Source organism: Oncorhynchus nerka, linkage group LG13 (genome assembly GCF_034236695.1).
Source record: "Oncorhynchus nerka isolate Pitt River linkage group LG13, Oner_Uvic_2.0, whole genome shotgun sequence".
NCBI lineage: Eukaryota > Metazoa > Chordata > Actinopteri > Salmoniformes > Salmonidae > Oncorhynchus > Oncorhynchus nerka.
Window position 1 is genome coordinate 88,022,121 of NC_088408.1, and position 17,005 is coordinate 88,039,125.

The following is a 17,005-nucleotide window of genomic DNA, read 5'->3' on the forward strand; positions in this document are numbered from 1 at the left end:
ACAGCAGAGGCAAGTACTGGACCAGACAGCCTTAAACAACAGCAGAGGCAAGTACTGGACCAGACAGCCTTAAACAACAGCAGAGGCAAGTACTGGACCAGACAGCCTTTAACAACAGCAGAGGCAAGTGCTGGACCAGACAGCCTTTAACAACAGCAGAGGCAAGTACTGGACCAGACAGCCTTAAACAACAGCAGAGGCAAGTACTGGACCAGACAGCCTTAAACAACAACAAAGGCAAGTACTGGACCAGACAGCCTTAAACAACAGCAGAGGCAAGTACTGGACCAGACAGCCTTAAACAACAGCAGCAAGTACTGGACCAGACAGCCTTAAACAACAGCAGAGGCAAGTACTGGACCAGACAGCCTTAAACAACAGCAGAGGCAAGTACTGGACCAGACAGCCTTAAACAACAGCAGAGGCAAGTACTGGACCAGACAGCCTTAAACAACAGCAGAGGCAAGTACTGGACCAGACAGCCTTAAACAACAGCAGAGGCAAGTACTGGACCAGACAGCCTTAATCAACAGCAGAGGCAAGTACTGGACCAGACAGCCTTTAACAACAGCAGAGGCAAGTAGTGGACCAGACAGCCTTTAACAACAGCAGAGGCAAGTACTGGACCAGACAGCCTTAATCAACAGCAGAGGCAAGTACTGGACCAGACAGCCTTTAACAACAGCAGAGGCAAGTAGTGGACCAGACAGCCTTTAACAACAGCAGAGGCAAGTACTGGACCAGACAGCCTTAATCAACAGCAGAGGCAAGTACTGGACCAGACAACCTTAAATAACAGCAGAGGCAAGTACTGGACCAGACAGCCTTTAACAACAGCAGAGGCAAGTACTGGACCAGACAGCCTTTAACAACAGCAGGGGCAAGTACTGGACCAGACAGCCTTAAACAACAGCAGAGGCAAGTACTGGACCAGACAGCCTTAAACAACAGCAGAGGCAAGTACTGGACCAGACAGCCGTAAACAACAGCAGAGGCAAGTACTGGACCAGACAGCCGTAAACAACAGCAGAGGCAAGTACTGGACCAGACAGCCTTAAACAACAGCAGAGGCAAGTACTGGACCAGACAGCCTTAAACAACAGCAGAGGCAAGTACTGGACCAGACAACCTTAAACAACAGCAGAGGCAAGTAGTGGACCAGACAGCCTTAATCAACAGCAGGGGCAAGTACTGGACCAGACAACCTACACATTAACCAACAACAAACACCAAAGCATACAATTTTATAGAAACACGACAACTTTTGTTATTGACCAAATACTTATTTTCCACCATAATTTGCAAATAAATTCATAAAAAATCCTACAATGTGATTTTCTGGATTTTTTTGTACCTATGATGAAAATTACAGGCCTCTCATCTTTTTAAGTGGGAGAACCTGCACAATTGGTGGCTGACTAAATACTGTTTGCCCCACTGTATGTATATGTTTTGTGATGAGAGTGAACACACATTGGCTTATTCGTTAGTGTAAATGTTGGGGGCTTATGTCTTCATAGAACACTGCATATTTTGTGTCTTTCACTTCCAGCCCAGACCATTTACAAAAAGTAATCTGTGCAAGAGAGCATGTCTTTGATAACATTCTGCTCTCTGGAGATCTGAAAATCATCAGCACACCCCTGTACTGGGTTCAGTGACCGCACATGGGCTGAGGCACACTGGCATAGATAGCCATTTCAGCCAGATGAAGATAACAGCACTCCATGGGCAGCCGGTTTTTATGCCATTAGATATAATGTCCACATAAGGCTTAGCTGTTGTATTTCCTCAAGGCATGTGATAAAGTACCAAAGACATCTCTAATGTCCAGAAACAGTGTAAAACGTTGTGTACTCATGCTTGAATACATCAATTCCAGTTTTTAGATAGAAAACATGCTCATTCATGCCCTGTCTGACTAAATATGCCTTTTGTTTGGGAGAATGTCTGTATCTACAAGCCATGGTAGTATGCGGGCGAACAAGCATTTCATGAACATGTTATAGACAGAGGGCAAGAAGGAGATGTCTCTCCATGAAGATGGATCATCTGGAACATGATATTTTGTGGGTATTCTCTGGATAAGACCACCCTTCCATGAGACCAGGTACCTTTCCATTCTTCAGACAGGCATTGAAGATGTACATGAGGGCATGGGAGGACTGGGGCCTTGTGGCCTTTGAACTCTCGTAAGTGACACCATCTGATCCATTTGCCTTTTTGTTTGGTAGGGAAGTCAAAACATTTTCCACCTATTCAATGGTTAAATTGCATGTATCTGGGAAATAGTCTGGTTGTCACACATGTACACAGCTCTAGCTCCTATACCCTCCTTTTTCTTGTTCTCTTTCTTATTATTATGATCATTATGATTATTAATAAGTAATGTCGTTATCATTAGTAGGCTTTGTATAGCAGCCTTGTATAACCACCCCTTCGAGCTGTAGGCCTCCTCCTGTTAAGTCTTCATACAGTGACTTACTTAGGCCTATATTTCTATATAAACTCAGCAAAAGAAGAAACGTCCTCTCACTGTCAACTGCGTTTATTTTCAGGAAACTTAACGTGTGTAAATATTTGTATGAACATAATATTCAACAACTGAGACAAGCTGAACAAGTTCCACAGACATGTGACAAACAGAAATTGAATAGTGTCCCTGAACAAAGGGTGGGTCAAAATCAAAAGTAACAGTCAGTATCTGATGTGGCAACCAGCTGCATTAAGTACTACAGTGCATCTCCTCCTTATGGACTGCACCAGATTTGCCAGTTCTTGCTGTGAGATGTTAACCCACTCTTCCACCAAGGCACCTGCAAGTTCCCGGACATTTCTTGGGGGAATGGCCCTAGCCCTCACCCTCCTATCCAACAGGTCCCAGACATACTCAATGGGATTGAGATCTGGCTCTTCGCTGGCCATGGCAGAACACTGACATTCCTGTCTTGCAGGAATTCACTCACAGAATGAGCAGTATGGCTGGTGGCATTGTCATGCTGGAGGGTCATGTCAGGATGAGCCTGCAGGAAGGGTACCACATGAGAGAGGATGTCTTCCCTGTAATGCACAGCGTTGAGATTACCTGCAATGACAACAAGCTCAGTCCGATGATGCTGTGACACACCTCCCCAGACCATGACGGACCCTCCACCTCCAAATCGATCCCACTCCAAAGTACAGGCCTCGGTGTAATGCTCATTCCTTCGACGATAAACGTAAATCCGACCATCACCCCTGGTGAGACAAAACCGCGACTCGTCAGTGAAGAGCACTTCTTGCCCGTCAGGAAGTCCAGGACCCAGTTGCACGGGACGGGGTCGAGACCCATGGTTTCGATCTTAATGATGAGTTCGGAGGGTACTATGGTGTTAAATGCTGAGCTGTAGTTGATGAACAGCATTGCATAGGTATTCATCTTGTCCAGATGGGTTAGGGCAGTGTGCAGTATGATTGCGTCGTCTGTGGACCTATTGGGGCGGTGAGCAACCTTTGTGTATATAGGCCCTGATCATGAGTTACTGGGGTCTGGTCTACTGTCAATGTTCTTGCTGAAGGTACTAGTATTTTATTATTTATTTAACCTATATTTAACTAGGCAAGTTAGTTAAGAACAAATTCTTATTTACAATGACGGCCTACACTGGCCAAACAAGGACGACGCTGGGCCAATTCTTCTCCGCCCTATGGGACTCCCAATCATGGCCAGTTGTGATACAGCCTGGATTCGAACCACAATATCTGTAGTGAGATGCAGTGCCTTATAGACCTCTGCGCCACTCGGGAGCCCCCATATTATGTTATATTCTAAATAAAACATTCATATTAGGCTACATATTGTTTTACTACTTTTGTCTTCTTTACCAGAGATCAGTACACGATGGCTACAAGTTATTAGGATGTACTGTTGCCTAGGTATAGACAGGTTAGCTGACAACATCACAAAAAGATGTGCACACTTCAGTGGGGCAGAAGGCTGTCTGTGGTGATTCTGGATGGCCAGATAGCAAGCAACAATGACAAGCTGCCATGTGACGAATCGTAGTATTGCTAAAAAAACATTATATATATGAAAGTACAAAGTGGATTTAACAAATTATTTCCCTGGAACATACTTTCAAACAGTAGCAACAGATCCGCGATCCACTTATCAGGGAAGCATACATTTAAGATCGGTTATGTTCACTGACCTAAAAGGTGTTGGTTTGCCATTAAATAAAATATGAATCAGGGTAGAATGATATTGACTTGTCCTACACAATCATACATAGTTCAGATATATGCATGTTATTCATTGTAGGCCTATTTTATCCAAGAAATATTGAATAAATGCCAGGTGTATTCGCATCATGTATGCAGCATTGGAACGAGCAATTTGCAACAACATATATATATATTTTTTTGTATATGTGTTATAAATTGGTGCTGGTTCTTTGTGTGTTTGTTTGTTTGAAGGTGTACAGTCAAATGAGTGAGACAGGAACATCTAGTAGTAGTTAGAGTTCGACCGATTATCATTTTTCAACGCCGATACCAATTATTAGAGGACCAAAAAAAGCTGATACCAATTAATCGGATGATTTTTATATATAATATATATATATATGTAATAAATGACAATTACAACAATACTGAATGAACAATGAACACTTTTATTTTAACTTAATATAATACATCAATAAAATATATTTAGCCTCAAATAAATAATGAAACATGTTCAATTTGGTTTAAATAATGCAAAAACAAAGTGTTGGAGAAGTGAAAGTGCAATATGTGCCATGTAAAAAAGCTAACATTTAAGTTCCTTGCTCAGAACATGAGAACATATGAAAGCTGGTGATTCCTTTTAACATGAGTCTTCAATATTCCCAGTTAAGAAGTTTTAGGTTGGAGTTATTATAGGAATTATGACGCGTCAACTATTTCTCTCTATACCATTTGTATTTCATATACCTTTGACTATTGGATGTTCTTATAGGCACTATAGTATTGCCAGCCTAATCTCGGGAGTTGATAGGCTTGAAGTCATAAACAGCGCAATGCTTGAAGCATTGTGAAGAGCTGCTGGCAAATGCAGTAAAGTGCTGTTTGAATGAATGCTTATGAGCCTGCTGCTGCCTAACACCACTCAGTCAGACTGCTCTATCAAATATAAAATCATAGACTTAATTATAATAAACATACCGAAATACGAGCCTTTTGTCATCAATATGGTCAAATCCGGAAACTATAATTTAGAAAACAAAAAGTTTATCCTTTCAGTGAAATACAGAACCGCTTGCACTGAACTCAAGAGAAGTGACAGTTTTCTAGTTAATATTGCCTGCTAACATGCGTTTCTTTTAACTAAATATGCAGGTTTAAAAATATATAATTCTGTGTATTGATTTTAAGGAAGGCATTGATTATTATGGTTAGGTACATTTGTGCAACGATTGTGCTTTTTCGCAAATGTGCTTTTGTGTCACGCCCTGGTCTTAGCTATCTTTGTTTTCTTTATTATTTTGGTTAGGCCAGGGTGTGAAATGGGTGATTTATGTGTTTTGTCTTGTCTAGGCGTTTTTGTAGATTTATGGGGTTGTGTTGTTTTATGTGTCTAGGTAAGTCTATGGTTGCCTGGATTGGTTCTCAATCAGAGGCAGGTGTTTATCGTTGTCTCTGATTGGGAGCCATATTTAGGCAGCCATATTCTTTGGGTATTTTGTGGGTGATTGTTTCCTGTCTTTGTGTTTTATGTACCAGTTAGGACTGTTACGGTTTTCACGTTTATTGTTTTGTAGTTTGTTCATGTTTTCTTATTAAAGAACCATGAACTATAACCACGCTGCGTTTTGGTCCGCCTCTCCTTCCCAGGAAGAAAGCTGTGACATTTTGTTAAATCATCACCCATTTGGCGAAGTCGAAGTAGGCTGTGATTCGATGATAAATTAACAGGCACCACTTTGATTATATGCAACGCAGGACGAGATAATTAAACTAGTAATATCATCAACCATGTTTAGTTAATTTTGATTATGTGAAGACTGTTTTTATAAGATAAGTTTAATGCTAGCTAGCAACTTACCTTGGCTCCTTGCAGCCACAAGGTCCTTTTGATGCTGCACTTGCGTAACAGGTGGTCAGCCTGCCATGCAGTCTCCTCGTGGAGTGCAATGCAATCGTCCATAAACGGCGTCCAAAAAGGCAGATTACCAATTGTTATGAAAACTTGAAATCGGCCCTAATTAATCGGCCGACCTCTAGTAGTAGTTGACTTAAACAATCCTCTATGGTGAGATATCACATCAATTCCTCTGACTTCTGATTTCATGGGCTTGACCAACAAGTCAAAAAACTCTCCAGGGGGGAGCAGGCTCCTCCAGGGAAAGGTTGGCCAAGTCGACCCCGTAGGCCAGAGAGTTGTGAAGGATGTCGGCTAGGACAGAACACGCTCCTCCACTGCCCTCCAGAGGAAAAAGTGAAGTGAACACAATGACAAAACATTATTATCTTACAATTTCTACAATACTAAACATAAATACTAAGCCTTTTTGTTGGAATGCCCGTTTAAAAATGTGTCAAACATGATAGTTATGGTAAAGGGGTGAGCTTAGTTTTCATCTGCTCATCATGTCACAGACAGTCAGACTCACCCAGGGCTTGCTGGCAGTTAAGGATGTGGAAGTCGATGTGCATGCAAGCAGCCAACAGCAGGTGCTCATGGGTAGGATAGCATTTCAGTCTCCACACTCCTCCACTCAGGGCATCTGGACTTAGAGGCTGGCACATATTTCTCTCAACCCATAGGAGCACCTGCTCGTCATAGCTACAGGAGAGATAATTCCCATTATTCACAGGAGTGATCCTATGGCCCATACGATCACTCAAGTGAATAATCAAATCAAATCAAATGTATTTATATAGCCCTTCATACAGCTGATATCTCAAAGTGCTGTACAGAAACCCAGCATAAAACCCCAAACAGCAAGCAATGCAGGTGTAGAAGCACGGTGGCTCGGAAAAAATCCCTAGAAAGGCCAAAACCTAGGAACCAAGCTATGTGGGGTGGCCAGTCCTCTTCTGGCTGTGCCGGGTGGAGATTATAACAGAACATGGCCAAGATGTTCAAATGTTCATAAATGACCAGCATGGTCAAATAATAATAATCACAGGCAGAACAGTTGAAACTGGAGCAGCAGCACGGCCAGGTGGACTGGGGACAGCAAGGAATCATCATGCCAGGTAGTCCTGAGGCATGGTCCTAGGGCTCAGGTCCTCAGAGAGAGAGAAAGAGAGAATTAGAGAGAGCATACTTAAATTCACACAGGACACCGGATAGGACAGGAGAAGTACTCCAGATAACAAACTGACCCTAGACCCCCACACAAACTACTGCAGCATAAATACTGGAGGCTGAGACAGGAGGGGTCAGGAGACACTGTGGCCCCATCCGATGACACCCCCGGACAGGGCCAAACAGGAAGGATATAACCCCACCCACTTTGCCAAAGCACAGCCCCCACACCTCTAGAGGGATATCTTCAACCACCAACTTACCATCCTGAGACAAGGCCGAGTATAGCCCACAAAGATCTCCGCCACGGCACCACCCAAGGGGTGCGCCAACCCAGACAGGAAGATCACATCAGTGACTCAACCCACTCAAGTGACGCACCCCTCCTATGGACGGTATAAAAGAGCCCTAGTAAGCCAGTGACTCAGCCCCTGTAATAGGGTTAGAGGCAGAGAATCCCAGTGGAAAGAGGGGAACCGGCCAGGCAGAGACAGCAAGGGCGGTTCGTTGCTCCAGAGCCTTTCCGTTCACCTTCACACTCCTGGGCCAGACTACACTCAATCATATGACCCACTGAAGAGATGAGTCTTCAGTAAAGACTTAAAGGTTGAGACCGAGTTTGCGTCTCTCACATGGGTAGGCAGATCATTCCAGAAAAATGGAGCTCTATAGGAGAAAGCCCTGCCTCCAGCTGTTTGCTTAGAAATTCTAGGGACAATTAGGAGGCCTGCGTCTTGTGACCGTAGCGTACGTGTAGGTATGTATGGCAGGACCAAATCAGAGAGATAGGTAGGAGCAAGCCCATGTAATGCTTTGTAGGTTAGCAGTAAAACCTTGAAATCAGCCCTTGCCTTGACAGGAAGCCAGTGTAGGGAGGCTAGCACTGGAGTAATATGATCAAATTTTTTGGTTCTAGTCAGGATTCTAGCAGCCGTATTTAGCACTAACTGAAGTTTATTTAGTGCTTTATCCGGGTAGCCGGAAAGTAGAGCATTGCAGTAGCCTAACCTAGAAGTGACAAAAGCATGGATTAATTTTTGGACCGAAAGTTTCTGATTTTTGCAATGTTACGTAGATGGAAAAAATCTGTCCTTGAAAGTCTTGATATGTTCTTCAAAAGAGAGATCAGGGTCCAGAGTAACGCCGAGGTCCTTCACAGTTTTATTTGAGACGACTGTACAACCATTAAGATTAATTGTCAGATTCAACAGAAGACCTCTTTGTTTCTTGGGACCTAGAACAAGCATCTCTGTTTTGTCTGAGTTTAAAAGTAGAACGTTTGCAGCCATCCACTTCCTTATGTCTGAAACACATGCTTCTAGCGAGGGCAATTTTGGGGCTTCACCATGTTTCATTGAAATGTACAGCTGTGTGTCATCCGCATAGCAGTGAAAGTTAACATTATGTTTTCGAATGACATCCCCAAGAGGTAAAATATATTGTGAAAACAATAGTAGTCCTAAAACGGAACCTTGAGGAACACCGCAATTTACCATTCACAGAGACAAACTGATATCTTTCCGACAGATAAGATCTAAACCAGGCCAGAACTTGTCCGTCTAGACCAATTTGGGTTTCCAATCTCTCCAAAATAATGTGGTGATCGATGGTATCAAAAGCAGCACTAAGGTCTAGGAGCACAAGGACAGATGCAGAGCCTCAGTCTGATGCCATTGGGAATTCTCTCTCTCCTATAGCTATAACGAGCAGCCTAAGGGCTTGACATCAATTTGTCCATCACATCAGGTGTGTCCCAAACGGCAACATATTCTCTCTCTACTTTTGTAGTGCACCATACTATGGTAGTCCTCTAATTTAGTGCACTATGAAGGGAATAAGGGAATTTAGTGCACTATGAAGAGAAGTAACACTTTATGTTGACAGACTGACTGATCATGTAGATGTGAGCTTGATGAACACAAGGGTTATATTACAACGGTGAAAATAAAAGGCATTTCTACCTGAATTACCTCGTACCTCTACATATATGTACATATCTACCTGAATTACCTCGTACCCCTACATATATGTACATATCTACCTGAATTACCTCATACTATCTACCTGAATTACCTCGTACCCCTACATATATGTACATATCTACCTGAATTACCTCGTACCCCTACATATATGTACATATCTACCTGAATTACCTCGTACCCTACATGTATGTACATATCTACCTGATTTACCTCGTACCCCTACATATATGTACATATCTACCTGAATTACCTCGTACCCCTACATATATGTACATATCTACCTGAATTACCTCGTACCCCTACATATATGTACATATCTACCTGAATTACCTCGTACCCTTACATATATGTACATATCTACCTAAATTACCTCGTACCCCTGCACATCAACTCTGTACTGTATATTATATGTCCTGTTGCCTAAATAAAAATGTAATGTGATTTCGTCACAGAATCCGTCTGATCCAAATACATGATAACCCTTGCCATCTAGTGAAGTCAAAGTGTACACACCATCACACAGGGGCAAAGAAACATAGACAGACAGACAGACAGACACACACAATAGGATTGGTAACCCTAACAGGAGGGGAATGTAATCATTTTTCACATATCCTGTTTGGAGGATTGCGGATTTTGTGCTCATTCCCTCCTGAATCAAGTAATGTTTCAACTGGGATATCTGGAAAACCAGGGAGTTTTGGAAAGGTTTTGCTACCCTAGCCCAAACAAACTAACATAATGGACATGGGAGCAGATATTCAACCCTAGCCCAAACAAACTAACATAATGGACATGGAAGCAGATATTCAACCCTAGCCCAAACAAACTAACATAATGGACATGGGAGCAGATATTCAACCCTAGCCCAAACAAACTAACATAATGGACATGGGAGCAGATATTCAACACTAGCCCAAACAAACTAACATAATGGACATGAGAGCAGATATTCAACCCTAGCCCAAACAAACTAACATAATGGACATGGGAGCAGATATTCAACCCTAGCCCAAACAAACTAACATAATGGACATGAGAGCAGATATTCAACCCTAGCCCAAACAAACTAACATAATGGACATGGGAGCAGATATTCAACCCTAGCCCAAACAAACTAACATAATGGACATGGAAGCAGATATTCAACTCTAGCCCAAACAAACTAACATAATGGACATGGGAGCAGATATTCAACCCTAGCCCAAACAAACTAACATAATGGACATGGGAGCAGATATTCAACCCTAGCCCAAACAAACTAACATAATGGACATGGGAGCAGATATTCAACCCTAGCCCAAACAAACTAACATAATGGACATGGAAGCAGATATTCAACCCTAGCCCAAACAAACTAACATAATGGACATGGGAGCAGATATTCAACCCTAGCCCAAACAAACTAACATAATGGACATGGGAGCAGATATTAAGAAGAAGCCAAACAAGTGGAAGAATAAACAAAAGTATTTGTAGCTGTTTGCATCATACAATTGTAGATCTAACATAGCTTGTGTCAAAACACTGCAGCTCATTGAGGGGCGGACACACCCTGTTGACTAAACTGGAGGAGGTACAGTCGGCCAATCCGAGTAGCCGCAACCTCTGATCCCTGATGATTGCACATATAGAGAAGTGTCAGTATACAGGAGCCTAGCTCACGGTCATACCACCTTATACACAGACCAGGCCAGTGTCTCAACAGGTATGATAAGTAACAACTTTCTGATTTACAGTCAGTGACATATATCGTAGTGTATACAGTCATATCTCGGTTTTGATTGCCTGTCTAGTATTTGTGTCTACAGCAGGGCTCTCCAACCCTGTTCCTGAGGGGTATTCCAGAAAGCCGGATTAATGAGTTAGCGAGATCTGTCAAAGCAACATTTTTGCCAACTCCAGTTCCAGAAAGAGAGCTCGACGTATAGTCTGATTAACAACCATAGCAATGAATGCTCTGAAGCAAACCTGTTACCAACTAGGTTCACTTGATCATAGCCTGTCCTGGTGAATAAGTCAAGGCTTCTCCTCCAATCAGATTCTTGTCCGTCACTATGGCATGTGCCTTTGCGGAAAATCCTAAAAGAGATATTAAAATACATTTTTAGCTTTGCTTTTCCTTAGGGTGGTTTTTAGTCATTCAGTTTGTCATTCTTTTGTATTTTTATCTTATGTTTGTTATGTAGTAAATATTTCAGCTTTTATTTTCATAGTTTTTTATTTGTTTTCTCCTGTAAAGCACATTGCGTTGCATTCCATGTCTGAAATGTGCTGTATAAAAAAGCTTGATTTGACTCCTATAGGCCTACAAACTCTGTGTATTACTAGTTTCCTGTACAATGTTACCGATGCCGAACGACTTGGAAAGGCAACTGTGTGTGGAGCCAAAAGAAGAGTATGCTTTGCATTGAATACCATTTTGTATGCCTTTGTTGCATTCCCTGGCCCTCAACCTGTCATATAATCAAGGAGGATGTTTACAGAACTGCAGGTGTAACAGTATAACTTCAGACCGTCCCCTCGCCCATACCCGGGCACGAACCAGGGACCCTCTGCACACACGAAGCATCGTTACCCATCGCTCCACAAAAAAAGCCCTTGCAGAGCAAGGGGAACTACTACTTCAAGGTCTCAGAGCAAGTGATGTCACCGATTGAAATGCTATTTAGCTCGCACCACTGCTAACTAAGCTAGCCGTTTCACATCCGTTACACAGGTACAGTAGGTTGTGGTGAGTGTTTTACTAATTCATTAATAAGACTAGGCAACATGATAAAAATTATAAATAGCCTAATCCATCCCGCAGATTTTCCAAGGGTCATTGGTGTTAAAACTAAACATAGAACACATTGTTGCCCGTGTTGTCATGAAAAGCGGTCTATGAATTCAATCAATTATTATTACTCATCCTACATAGGCTTTGGAATGGGTCTACCATTGCAACTGTGACACCAGATTTGTAATAAACATGCTCTATAAAAAGTGAAAGAATGATTAATAAAGCACCCATGTGTGTATGCTAGGTCTATTAGATATTGGAATCCTGCCACTTCACTTAAACATTTATTCTGTTTGCAATTTTCTGCCAGGCTACCTCTCTGGCTTTTGCTGCTGTATTACTTTTTGGGGGGTAAATATGTTAACATATTCATTGTCAAAATGATTTCTTGTTGTGGACTCTAGTCTTTTGACTCAATATCTGACATTTTTTCTGTCATTGACACAAGGACCTTTTTGAACGTTGCATACATGCGCCAGTTGTCAGATCAACCAATCTGCGCTTGGTTAGCCTAATTACTTAAAAGAGAAGCAACCAATCTGCGCTTGGTTAGCCTAATTACTTAAAAGAGAAGCAACCAATCTGCGCTTGGTTAGCCTAATTACTTAAAAGAGAAGCAACCAATCTGCGCTTGGTTAGCCTAATTACTTAAAAGAGAAGCAACCAATCTGCGCTTGGTTAGCCTAATTACTTAAAAGAGAAGCAACCAATCTGGAACCAAGAAATCCTAGACTCCCTCATCTGGTTAAGGAAAGACAGATATGTTCAGGGAATCCTGAATTTGTTAAACTATCTTTCTGGAAAACCCCCTGTAGAGCGCAATTGATTATAATAATTAGCTGGATGGTAGCCTAGTGGTTAGAGCGTTGGACTAGAAACCGGAAGGTTGTGAGTTCAAACCCCCGAGCTGACAAGGTACAAATCTGTTGTTCTGCCCCTGAACAGTCAGTTAACCCACTGTTCCCAGGCCGTCATTGAAAATAAGAATGCCTGGTTAAATTAAGGTAAAATTAAAAAAATTTTTTTAAAAATGATGAATCAGGTTAGTTACAACTTTGGTTGGAGTGAAAACCTACAGCTACCCAGGAACAGGGTTGGAGAGCCCTGGTCTACGGTAGGCTGGACCCATGACATTTTTAATAATGCTTTTTTCTGATAAAAACTAGTTCATATTTGCTTGTCGTAGTTTTGAAGTAATCACGAAAAAAAAAACAGGCCTTATTTTAGGGCATTTTTCACCCTGCCAGCTCCTATTAGTTCTATTGTGCACCTTGGCACAAACTCACCTTCTGAACGTTCTATTCCCTGCCAAATGTTCTACATCACAATGCCTGCTTCACTGTTGTTGGGAATAAGACCTGCCCACATTGCTGCGAGTTCAAATGTAAACAACAGCAAAAAATGACTCATGGTACTCTGAGGTCATCCCATTGTTTCCTATAGTGGAAATATAGGTATGTCTGTTTAGCAATGTGTATATTTAGATTTTATTCAAGTCGGACACCATTTTAATCATGAGAATCTCCTCTTTCTAATTATGTAAGGGTGGGCAGCGAGCTCAGTTGTCATCAAATGCTAGCCCCAAAACACGTTTTACCCTTGGAATGCTGAGCTCAACCCATTGTTTTCCTATGGAGTGGCATGCCAGTCTATTTCCCCAAATATCTCACAATGTGTATATTTAGATTTTTTTCAAGTCGGACACTATTTTAATCTGATGAGTCTCCTATTTGTAATTATGTAAGTCTGGGCAGTGAGCTCGGTTGTCATAGACCAGAAATAGTCAGAAGTTCTCATTACGCGGACATAAGCACAGTTGACAACATCGAGGTGAAGATGTTTACTTTCTACACAAGTTTTTTTTTCTTCAGTTTCGGTCGAAGAACACATTGTGGTGGGAAAGTAAAAATTGATTTTAAAAATGTGTACCATTTAGGCGAAATAGAAATCTAAGCATCACTCCAGTCAGAAGAGGCTCTGCGGACGTTCGATTCCATTCATGTGGTATGGGCTCGCGCTTGTGTTTCATCTTAACCAACGTTATTTGTCCGTTTTCAGCCTTGGGTGAATTTTGACTCGTTCTATTGTCCAGCCTATCTACGGTTTTACCGCATCTGGTCCCTTCTGTACAGATGTTCCACATGCCAGTATGTTGTGGAATGGGGTACCACTCCATTGTGTCGGCACTCAACTCTGTATCGAACACCTGAAGTCCTTGATTTCCAAGCCATAGCAAGATATTATGCATATTACTGGACCACTGCACCTGTCAAATATGGAAATACAGACAATGTCAACAAGTATTATACAAAGGCAAAATACCAAAGCCACCATCAATAACATGAACATGGGTAACAGGATTGGATTAAATAATAGTCATTTTACTAGCTAGCTAATTACCTGCTGGTTGAGACATGCAACGAAAAGATAGCAAGCTAGCGCACATATTTAGCAAAACAATCAATATTATCATAATTACCTTCCTAGGCTAGAGTCTAGACGAACATGTAGCTAGCTACACAGTTCAAACTACAATACGGTACCTTTGTTTACAGATCAACATGTGTTTTGAAAAAGAACAGGATACGAGGTAACATACACGTGAAGCAGCTGCTCCGCTGCAAACACTTCCTGATTGATACTCCTACTTCACTGACTGGCTACACATTCCGCATCGAAGCGTTGCACGGTGTTACAGAGACGTGGGCTAGCACTAGCAACCACTCACGCACAGTGAAGGTTTCCTGAACATAATATCATGCTGCCTACACCAACGCAAGACATGGATGGAAATCGACCGTTGACCCAAATGTCTTACTGCACCGTGGTAGATAAAACTGACCAGTGTAAATTCATATGCTACACGCATAAATATTCGGAGATGTTCAATGTTGGGTGGGTGTTAATAGCTAGTCATTTCCGTATATCTAACCAAGCTTTTCGAACAACGATAACTAGCTAGTTAACAGAGAACTGTACTAAATTGCTAACTATTGGCATGTAGCTAGCAGACTAACATTACTTTTACATATCTCATCGATTTGGATGAGAAGCTCGTGCTGATGTGTTTTAGTTAGTGGCTAACAACAAGTATAAAAACGGCCACTAGTGGTGCCAAGATTGTTAGAAGATTGCCACCTGTAAGATAAATAAATATACATGATAGTTAGAGATGTTGTTGTGACATGACGGCTAACATCATTTGCTTGTTTTCCTGTCCCAGTTTGACAAATGCCTCTGATGTGTGGAGCACAGATTTCACTGATGAGACATTGAACCAGTTTGTAAGTATATTTATTTAACCAAACCTGCAAAGAGTAGAATTTCCTTTAATTGTTTAATAACAAGAATGACACGCACTATTATTTTCAGAGACGAAAGTTTGCCTTGAAGTCAACAGAGGATTATATCTTGAAAATTAGGTATGTTTTTCCCATCCTATTTGAATCCAATGACCTCATGTACTCCTCGGGATCCTGTCTTCATAATACTTCCACATGTACTTCCTCCCGTATCTTCTCCCAGGTCTGCGTGCGGCAGTGGGAGTGTGTCTGTATCAATGCAGGACGGCTGTGCAGTGCTCTGTGTAGGCACCAGTCCAGGGGACCTGAGTGTGACTCTGTCCAGACTGAAACAGCCCGAGGCCAAAGAGAAACTGAGAGAGCTGCTGTTTAGAATGGCAGACAGTCTGACTCGTTTAGACCATACAAGTAAGGTTTGGGACAGAGCCCTCATTCAGCATACAGAGTTATTTTCTTATCACACTGACTCTCATCTAGGGAAGTTCAAGAACTTGATCGTTTCTGGTACAGATTGCATGTGTGCGCTTTGATCCAACACCAGCACCCCTTACTCAGTGTTCTCTGCTGTGTTGTTTCTGTCTAGGTGGCCCAGCCCCATTCAGTCCTGGAAAGAGTCCACACAAACGCAATACAGGTGTGCTGTGTTTTATTTTGTCTTGTTACATCACAATAAGACCATAGCTATAAAGGTGTAAAGTAAATGGTCATCTTGCTCTTTCAGATTTTGAGCCAAGGAGACAGCCGCAGAGTGGCCAAACTCTGGCAGTCAAGAAGCGTCTTCCAGGAGATTCTCTTATCAACCCAGGAACAAGAAGGTGCTGTACTTGTCTGAACCCTAAAGAGGGCACCCATGGTCCTTCATATTGCATGGGCCCTGAAGTAGTGCACTACATATAAAATATATTAGTTGTTACATACTCCCATGCATCTGTGGGTCCATTTGCAAAGAGCCAAATTAACTGTTTTTCTGTCCTTTTTCCAGAAAGCGTCCAGCAACCGGGGTGGCATTTGATGATGATGAAGATGATCAATGATGATTTGCTAAAGAGAAATGACCACAGTTGCCTTCCATCATCACTATCACATTTCTGCTGCATATATCAATTTAGTTCATGAATGTTATTTTATTCCACCGACACTACACCATTCGGCTGCAACATCATTTTAAAAATCGACCTATTTAATGCTGTCTACATGATGACATAATCTGCTTTTTAAGGACTTTTAAAGTGTGTCCCAAATCGACACTATTCCCTATATAGTGCTCTACTTTTGACCATATGGGCTCAGGTCAAAAGTAGTGCACTAATTATGGAATAGGGTGCCATTTGGAAAACAACCATGATGATCATTACCTCAATCACTGTGTGGAAACTTGAAACATGGTTTTTAAATGTATTTTAATCTTGATTTGTGTAATAAACATCCATTTAAAAAAAGCAAAACGATCTCCTTGTGTATATATAGTAACAATAACTATTATTATTGTAATGGTGCGAGGGGGGACTGTTGAATAATGTCAGTCAAAACTCCTCAAATTAAACACTAGTGTTCTCATGACTTTATTGTAAGCAAAGTGCATATAGGGTAAATGATTTGGTCCAAATACCTAATGTTTAAGGTAGCAAGTATACCGTCATTTAATTCATGAACAAAACGATAGAAA

The 17,005-nt window shown here is 41.7% G+C and overlaps 1 protein-coding gene and 1 long non-coding RNA gene across 2 annotated transcripts; one reads left to right on the top strand and one right to left on the bottom strand.

Moving 5' to 3' along the window:
* Positions 1-4,631: 4,631 nt before the first annotated feature.
* On the bottom strand, positions 4,632-13,048 carry LOC135574745 (uncharacterized). The gene is made up of 2 exons (XR_010465644.1): positions 6,633-13,048; positions 4,632-6,438 (listed from the first exon to the last, which is right to left on the bottom strand). It is a non-coding gene; the product is annotated as an uncharacterized LOC135574745 (long non-coding RNA).
* A 1,635-nt stretch (positions 13,049-14,683) lies between these two features.
* LOC115140325 (protein PAXX-like) lies at positions 14,684-16,784 on the top strand. The gene is made up of 7 exons (XM_029678656.2): positions 14,684-14,932; positions 15,261-15,321; positions 15,410-15,459; positions 15,563-15,747; positions 15,923-15,973; positions 16,061-16,154; positions 16,322-16,784. The coding sequence occupies exons 1-7, from the start codon at positions 14,796-14,798 to the stop codon at positions 16,371-16,373; spliced, it is 630 nt and encodes a 209-aa protein (XP_029534516.1). The 5' UTR covers positions 14,684-14,795; the 3' UTR covers positions 16,374-16,784.
* Positions 16,785-17,005: the final 221 nt, after the last annotated feature.